Raw genomic sequence first — 9,686 nt, 5'->3', positions numbered from 1 at the left:
TTCCTTACCACATATCCGTTCCACCTCCCCACCAAGCTTTCATAATTACCTCCCACCTGCGTCCACCTATCACCATCCAACCTCCCTTCCTCCCAGTCCCAGCCCCACTACCACCTCCCCCCCTCCCCACCCCACATTCCTGATGAAGGCCTTATGCTGGAAATGTTGACTCTCCTGCTCCTCGGATGCTGCCTGACTTGCTGTGCATTTCTAGCATCACGTTTGGATTCTGACCCCTCCTTGACACATTCTCTGTCACCATGTCTTCTCTCTCCTCCCCCCCCCCCCCAACCCCAGTGAGACTATCTGTTCATCAACCTGAGCTACAAATCTTCTCAAAAAGCTATCAGCTCTTTCCAATCTATTGTTCTTCCATTCTCACATTCCAATCAATTAATCTGAACTATCAATATTCTTTCTCCCCCAGCACTCCAGCTCCCCCATTCTACACTTTCCTTCAGCTCTGATGAAGAGTCATGTAGACTCAAAACAGCAGCTTGCTCATTCTCTATGGATGCTGCCTGTCCTGTTTTCATCTCCAGCATTTTTGTTTTCAGTACAGATTCCAGCATCTGCAGTAATTTGCTCCTTCCATCCAAATGCATCAACTTTCCAAAGGGGAAGACTGCATAATCCCAATTGATTTCACCCCCTGATTTCAACCAGCTGATTGTTCTTAACCTATAGCTGGAATCACTCCCCTGGGCTAAGAGCAAAAAAAAAACAAGTGCTAGGACAGAACCAATGATCTCCTGATGATTATAGCAAAGGATGCTGACAGACATTACTTTACTGGTCAAACAATTAGGAAAGAAACTAAGGAATGGGCTCAAAATCTCAATTTTTTCTTATTGTAGTAAGATTCAGAGTCAAGCATTTAAATTATACAAGTCTAATTAAACTCCAAACATACACAAATTGTGAACATTCGACATGTCCTTTTTTTAACATGGAAACTACAGAAAATGTTGAATTTCTACTAAGTCAAAGCAACTTTGCTGTAAATGTATAGGCTCTAGCTGCACAATGACTGATAAATGCACGAATATCAAAACCAACAACATAGGGTTCTAAAAGATACCATTGATGTCAATGTTTGACATCAAGTACATAATAAAAAAGTGAAACAACTGTCAAATTCTCAGTTCTTGTTTGTTCATCTTGCTAAGTAGAAGCGCTTTAGGCAAAATCTTGCAGTATTTCTTTTAAAATTGACATTCTAATTTAACTCCAGCCATTGATTGCTAACACTTCAGCTGAGATGACAATTGTTCACTGTTTTTAAAGAGTGTTATAGACCAAGTTTTCACATTGAGCCGTAAAAGGAGTATTGGAGTCATTAATCAAAATCTTTGATAAGAGATAAAACTTAAGATGGGTCTTGAAGCGAACTTTAGGGGTGGAATTCCAGAGCTTAGGACATTATCGGGCTGAACTGGCAGCTGCCAATGCAAATTAGGAATGCATAATCATCCAGACTTGGAAGAGACAATCAATCCTCATTTTCGACATCCTCATATGCATTTTCCATTGCTGAGGCATTGGGACCTTTCCTGATCTTTCTTAGCAATCCAGTGGCATGGAGACCATATTCATTCATGCTAGTGATGTACCCAATACAGATCAAAGATCAAACCTGGGTCTATCACAGCAGTGGATATATCTACTGAGATACTGGAGTGTCAAATGCACAATGATGGACAGTGTATTGCATAAAAGAGCAAAATCAAAGCCAACAGAAGCTGCTGTTTATTTTTTTATTGTGTAAGCATTTAGAAACACATAAATGAAAATGTAAGTCAGACATGACAACTACACTACAAAGCAGATATTGCATGCTGCTGATCACAGCTCTCTTGTTAAACAATACACAGTATACTCTGACTTACCAGCATCAAAGCTTTTACAATAGTGTTATATACGAACTTTGCTTTGGTGATTAATAAAAGAAACATGCATAACATTCTGTTATATGTAAACTCTCTTGTGACATGTGGGACTGGCCCACCACTCTCAAAAGCATTAGGTTACAAATCACGTATTAAAAACAAGAAAACACTTTTAGAAGAGAAACAAATTTTTAAAAAATGCAGACGCCAACAATGTTTGGCAATTTTACACATTTTTAGTGGTAACATAAAGGGAACTTTGATGGGTACAACAAACTGGAATGTATGAATCATTGCAAGGCAACCATCAATATGGCAGCATTGCTGGCAGATATTCCACAGGCAAGGCATTAGACACCCTTTAAATAGCATGATTTCGGAGCTTGCCATCTCCCTTTTTAAATCATTCTCAGTCTCTGTTAACAATACTAACAGGAGTGAACTGTGTTGGCAGAGCTAGCCTGTCGTTTAGATGGACAATCAAACTCAATACCCTGCAGTGCTGAAAGGAGTTAGGGAGGAAGATACCTATTGGAGATTGGTCACCCACAGACAGATAATGTGAACAGGCTTTCCAAATTAAAGGGGCTAACCTTACATCCGTGGTACTGTTGAACATGAATACAGTTTATTGATCAGGCTCCTTCAGACGACGCGCCTCCACAAAACAGTGATACAATCAGCTTATCTAAAATAACTTTGCATATTAATAATGCTCATCTGATTATGTCATACCCAATGCTGTCCTCATTTGCTACTTCCAATAACACTCACCCACAGTAATTAGAAATGGGGTCACAGGCCAATTATTCCCTCTAGTGTGTTACCTGAGGGCACTTGAGCTGAGCCACCAGGATCGTATAACATGACGACCTCTGCACTATTTCAGTAATCACTCCTACACTCTATGAAATTAAAGATACTGGACTAACAACTATTAGGTTTCTTGCAACAATTCATGACACAACCTCTTCTTTCAACACCATGAATAGAATACCCACACTGACAACCATTCTACAAGCATCAGTAGCACCATACCAACAGACCAATGTTAAGTTCAACCATATGCTACCACCTGCTAATCCCTATCTCACAGATACAGCATCACACAAATGTACCCTCCAAATAAGATTCACAAATTAGTCATTAACTTCAAAATTGAGTCCACAATACTAGAATCTCTTATGAATTGTAGCCCAATCCTTTTTGTTGCAAGGTGCTTAACCATTGTACATAATGTCAGGTTGAGATCATTTGTGATTTTCTTCAAAGATAATGACTAATATTATAATGGACATGATATATTCAAACTGTACATGTGAACACCAAGAGACACAACCTGGAATCAAAGATTAGGTGCATTTGAAAATCTATTAGCTTTAATCCATTTGGTATAAACGGGGCTTCATATTTACAGTAAGGCTTTAGATTGAAGCCAGTAACACTGCAGGAATGTTTGTATTTACAATCCTTTGATCCACCCACTTTTCAACAATTGAAATGTAATATAATCATTAAATTTCACCAAAATGTAATAGGTTATCTTGTCCAGCGTTCAGTAAATAGGATGCTCAATATGGGCAAGGGCACAATAAAATAAACTCTAGCTTTTGTCTTCAAATGGTATCTTTAGAATTGCTGACTAAACACAGCTGAAACAAAATTTGCATCCCACAACTCTGCTTCTATTGCAATTTTGCTTATAATAATTTCCAAATATGTCCCATTTAACTCAGTCAGAGGTACAGTCTTAATGAGACTGATTAATAGCAATACCTTTGATTAACTCAAAAGTAAAATGTCACACCCCCTCCCTCCTCCCCCCTCCCCCCAGGTGCACCATCTCTCTCTCTGATAATAATCAAGACATATATGGGAAAACACAACTGCTTCTATTTCAATATTATGTGATGCAAATTCCAAACACAGTTTGTCGTCTCAGCCTTAAATCTTGTCCAAACAGACTGAGACTTTCCATATAAGGTGTAAAACAGTCTGTCTCTTTTTCTTGTTACTTGGTCTATTTATCCAATCAATGCAGTGCCAAGTCCAACCAGGCATTTCTGAGCTTATTTTGAAGCCATCAAGCCATTTTGTGTCTCTCAGTCAAATGAGTGCTAACCCAGTCTGAGATCAGATCCATTTTCTGTAAATACTGACAGATATGACACGCTCAACTTTCCATTTCGGTTTTAACAAATAGCCCAAATTAGTCAGCTCATTGTCTGCACAAGTACTGCATAATAGCTAAGATTGTTCCATCTGAGCAGCCATTTGAATCCCACAACTGGAATTAGGAAGTGATCAAGTGACTTGAGAACTGATTCTTGGAGTAGGGAAAATGGGCAATTAAACTGGGCTGCTTGTAGACTAAGGATCATGGTCATCCTACCACATATCAGTTTCCTTCCGTTTTTCATAGCAGTTCCAATATATTTTGTGCATTTCTAATAAGCACCAAGAGAAGGTAACATAAAGTGCTTTATTAGTGAATGAGTTGATGTCAATTCTGGTTGATCTGTGTAAATTAACAATGTACCTAATTCTGAAAATCTACTTAAAAGACAGTTCTGATATCTGGGATGCAATGGCTCTGATAAGGTAAGGAGGAGCTCAGTGTTGGTAATAACAGATGCAATCCCATATTCTGTTGTACAATAGAAGACCAATTGAGGTGATTCTTCTCAGAAAATTTCAATAAACAAGACCTTTTCAGTCATTTGCTGTCATCATTTCAGAAAATCAACCCGACTATTTTTCTCTGCTTTAATTCTATTCAACTATTTAAGTCTGCTTTCTCTCCACAAATGCTGCCAGACCCGCTGAATTTCTCTAATAATTTGTTTCAGATCTTCAGCTCTTTTGTTTTATCCTCCTGCATTTCTGTTACATCATCTAATTGTTTCTTGTCAATCAATCTGTTGTTGCGTTTTAACCACACCCCTGACAATCCATTCCAAACAATTATCATCTTTCAGAGAAATAGTTCCAGATATCTGTCCTAAATTTCCCCTGCACTGCACAAAACAAAAATGTTCTCTTTCTCTGCTAGACATCTTTGCTCTCACAAGTATCCTTAGAGATCCACACGCAAACCCTTGATGTCTGACATAATGTTCAGAGTACTTCACTCCTATTATTCTGTTCATTTTCACCAAATGGGAAAAAGCTGCCTGCCAAGTTCAGAGCCATGTGGTTGAATGAAAGTCAGAACCAACTGAAAAGTCAATTACCTCATATCTCTCATTGGGTAAATGAGCAATTACAAAAAAAACCTGCAACATCCTGACACGACGGGTTGGAAAAGGGGCATTACAAAAAGGACAAAATGTTCTCGACAGGAAATAATGTGCATAAGTCAGGCCTGTTTTTTTGGGATCTGGCCCCACTTGTTTCAACAGCAAATCTTCTAATGTGGTCAGTGGCCAACTGAGAGGCATCCTCCCAGAGTGTTGTCCAATTAGGGAGAGGGAAGGCAGATGGGAAGGGCCATCAAAGTGATTGAAGGAAACGCCATTTGACAGCCCCACTCAGAATGAGCGTGTGGCTCAGGTAAATGGAATAGGACGCGACAAGATGGAGATGCATTGTTAGTGCTGGAAGCAGCAGCCCAAACCCAACTCCCTGAATGATCAAATGGATGCACTAGCTGGGCAATCTCATCCACATGACAGCATTTACCTATGGATGTGCTGAATGGAATCTACATCCTTAGAGATCTTTGACCTCCTGAAGTCCTTTTGCCTCTTATGAGGAAATGAATTACCATTGTAGTAGGGACTCGTGTACCTCTGGGAAACCACCACTGCCCTTGGAAAATGCTAGTTCATTGGTATTATATTGGTATCAATTGGTCTCTTGCTGCTGGGTGGGTTGCATCTAGGAATGCAGCCAAAACCTGGGAAAACCAGCTGGAGGAAAGTGAATATCCAGGAGCCAGTACGACAGTCTTTTCAAAATTTACCCACTCTCCACTCATCCCCAAAGTGAAAATTCCTCACAATAAATCTGAATCACTCTGCCTCATCCTTATCCTTTTGAAGATTATGCTTCATTCTGCAATTGGTTTTGTTGGGACTTTTGAATATCTGATTAAGTTACCATTCTTCACGTGAATTTCAGGGGCTGGTTGTGGGGATGAAGTCCAAGTCAAATTCTGTCCATTGATATCCACAAACATGTACTTCCACAAGGAATCTCCCGAAAGTGATCAATAGCAAGGGTCTTGGATCATCTTCAAACTTGCTTGTCCAATCATTGTGCTACCCCAGCATGATTGAGATCAGCAAATTCAACACAGTGCAAGGATCAAACCGAAGTCCTTCATGTCTCAATGGTTCAGTAACATCCCAACTTGGGCAAGGGGACAAAGTAAGTGGAATTGGATTGACTGCTTATTATACACCAGCCTAATTTATCTTTTCAGGGAAGCTAATAGAAAGCAAAATCAAATCAAGTAGAGTGTCCAATTTGCAAGAATTTAATTTGCAAGGTAAGGGGTTCTTGTGGTGCAATGGTAGCATCCCTACCTCAAAGCCAGAAAATCTGAGTTCATATTCCACCTGCTGCAGACACGTACAAAAATCTCCACAGTTTATTTAACACTAATGGTAACATGCATGATGTCGGATTGGCTATTTATACCTCACCCAATTTGTATTTTAGTCCCTATGCCTTTAATTACTGAACTGTTTGGAAAGCTACACTGCTGAGTATTTTAGACATGTGATATGAATATGATAGTTAATTCTATGGAATAAATAAGTGCCCATTTTGATGCCCCACTTGATGACTGAAAGAATAACTTTGCTCTTGTTCATCCTCCCTCGAGAGTTTCTAAACTTCACTGATAAGGGAGAAAGGCATTAGGGAGAGGAAGTAATCTATTAAATCTTTATTGTACAAGTTGAGACATGTACAAAATGTCATTAGAAAAGTGTGAAAGGACAGGCTTTTTCAGACACAAACTGTGCTTTAAATGGCTTAAAGCTGCACTGGTGCAATTTGAGAGTAGAAAAATACATGAAGAGTGGAACTGGTGTCAGTGGTCAATTCATAAGTCACTGTTACATTCACGACAAAGAATGTCATCCTTCTCGGGGAAAAATCCTTTCCCCACCAGCGAAGCTGAACATCGCGAGCAGGTGAAGCAGCTCTGATGCCACTGGCGATCTTCAAAGGAAATGTATTTGCCACCTCCGAAACCTTCAGAGAAAGAAGAGACATTTTTGAACATTGTTACTCAATTGTACTGAGTAGTCCAAATTTACACAGAGTGAAAGTGAACTCTCTCCAATAAACAGCACCACAGACATAGTACCTCCAGTTTGTGCGACCAGAAAACCTTTCCACATCTGAGAACTTTTTTTATGGGAGAGATTGAGAAGGGGAAATGCAATCGAACAATTGCTTCCTGTGACTACAACTTCAATTATTATTAATGATATGGTGCATGTGAACTACTTTGACCCATATTGGCCATTCTGTAGAAAAATTGTGGCATGTTAAATCGTTGTTTTCAAAGAATTGAGGGTCTCAATCACCTCTAGTTCTGTAGGATTCTTGCAAATACAATACCATATTTAGCTTTTCTTCCTTTTCAGAAAAATTCAATGGATTCTCAATTGAATGACCATATTTTAGTAAATATGTTGAGCCAATTCATAGAGATTATCAAGCCACATAGACTTGAACATTTACAATTAGACTTTCAGAGCGGTCTTCTCCTGAGCCCTGACCCCATATTCTCTTACGGTCTAAGCTGAACATACTTGGCTGCCAATTACCTTGTCCAAACAGCCATTCCTCATGAAGGCCTGGCTAGAATAGAACTCTTCGAGGAGAAAGTGAGGACTGCAGATGCTGGAGATCAGAGCTGAAAATGTGTTGCTGGAAAAGCACAGCAGGTCAGGCAGCATCCAAGGAACAGGAGATTCCTGAAGAAGGGCTTATGCCCGAAACGTCAATTCTCCTGTTCCTTGGATGATGCCTGACCTGCTGCGCTTTTCCAGCAACACATTTTCAGCTAGAATAGAACTCTACCCAGACACCTGGGGAACAGAGGTAAAGGAGCAATCATAAAAAAGTGTATCATCATCAGCCAGATCAATAAAGATTATCTAAAATGGAACAGCTGTGGTGGATTATTTGCCTTTGCCCAAGAGGATTGATGTTAATTATGGTGTCCTTTCAGCTGCCCCGCCCACTGCTCTGAGACTGTCAGTCAAGCTTGTGGAAATCCTGGTGACACCAGCTCCTATATTTACTGAACTTGGGGTTTTTTTTGTCAGAAAAATTAAAGCTTCAGTTGAAGGGGAGAATAACATCAGCTATTTTGCAAAGTTCAGTGCCCAAATAGTAGACATTTAAGAAATTGTTCCATTCATCCTCTGTTGAAGTTTTAATTTTGTTGAGTGCTCATCCCTACATTTTAACACTTGACCTCTTAAAACGTTTTTCCACCACATGATATTCTCAGCATTGACCACGTTTAACTACATAACACACGGAGCAGTTAAAATCCAGTAAATGGAATACGAAGCTTATTGTTACAAGTGTTTGGATATGTTACCAAAAAGTCTGCTTGCTTAAACTATAATTCATGTATTTCACATAACTGCAAATCAGAGTTACCTCGGTAATCCATTAATGGCTCTCTTAATAACCCAAAAAAATCACACTATACGCATTAGCACTGTCATTATTAATCAAAGAGTCATAACACATTGACATCCTAATTTATAAAGCTTTGTGTTTGCAGATCAAAAGGCCCTGAAGAGCTGCTCATCAGCATTTCAATGTTCACTGCTGATGCTATTACTGTTAAGAGCCCTGTGTTATTGTTTAATTTAAGAGATACTGCTGTGTGTACCTTACAATATTATCACAAATTATTTGATCCCCAAAAGGTTTTTTTTATCAAAGTTTTAACTCCAGTATTTTGGCATTTCACTAAGAAAAACATTGGGGAATTTATCTTTCGGATTTCGGTCAAATGACATCCTTTCAAGTGTGACAGCAGGGTTTCTGATATTTCTGTGACTATGGTAGAATATGCCTGGAGGTGCAGTTTGTTACAGTTGTGAACCTTTTCTCTCAGCTGGGAGTCTCAACTAAAAAAGAATCAGATATCAGAATCATAGCTTTCTAGTAAAAACAAAAGGATTAGCGGAATCAGTAAAGATTTGGAACTCACAGAAGGGCCAGAGATTACAAGAAAAGACTGACTATAACATTAAAGCAACAAATATGATTATGTCGACTACTGGCACCTGATTACAGAGGTTTTCTTTTGCAAAACAAATTCCCGCTATCTGTTTTCCTCTTTCAGCCACTTACCACAGGCCTCCCTCTAACTGATTGAAGAATATTCATTGACCAAGTGAAGAAGCCCAGCTTTTTTTTACTCAGCCTAGACATGGGTGAAATGTCACTAATTGAGTTTACAAACCCACATCAGAATCACAAACAAGAAAAGCTGTGAGCACAGAGTTCAAACAGAGTTCACATACATGGCTGATTTCTAACGTCCATGTGCCTGCATTGAAATTTCAAATTGGATGATGGTGAAGTATTTCCAACTCTAGAGTACTGAAAATCTTCAGTCTCATGGTTTACAAAGGATGCTAAAGAAAATGGTGGCCTGGGGAAGCTGGTCAGTCTGAGGGTTAGACATGGAAATGTCACACTAAGACGGTAGACAGTAAGGCAGCACGTGGCTCAGTGGTCAGCACTGCTGCCTCACAGTACTAGAGACCTGCATTTGATCCCAGCCTCGGGGGACTGTCTGTGGGGAGT

The 9,686-nt window shown here is 39.5% G+C and overlaps 1 protein-coding gene across 3 annotated transcripts in view; it reads right to left on the bottom strand.

Annotated features, from left to right (window-relative positions):
- Window positions 1-1,743: 1,743 nt before the first annotated feature.
- The window catches only part of fhl3a (four and a half LIM domains 3a), a 109,184-nt gene continuing 101,241 nt past the window's right edge, over window positions 1,744-9,686 (bottom strand). For all 3 annotated transcript variants that reach the window (XM_072548489.1, XM_072548488.1, XM_072548487.1), the window contains one exon: window positions 1,744-7,094. In XM_072548489.1, coding sequence (XP_072404590.1) covers window positions 6,943-7,094 — 152 coding nt within the window. In that variant the 3' untranslated portion in view covers window positions 1,744-6,942. The remainder of the gene's footprint in view (window positions 7,095-9,686) is intronic.

Source organism: Chiloscyllium punctatum, chromosome 27 (genome assembly GCF_047496795.1).
Source record: "Chiloscyllium punctatum isolate Juve2018m chromosome 27, sChiPun1.3, whole genome shotgun sequence".
Taxonomy (NCBI): domain Eukaryota; kingdom Metazoa; phylum Chordata; class Chondrichthyes; order Orectolobiformes; family Hemiscylliidae; genus Chiloscyllium; species Chiloscyllium punctatum.
This window is presented reverse-complemented; position numbering and strand designations above follow the sequence as displayed.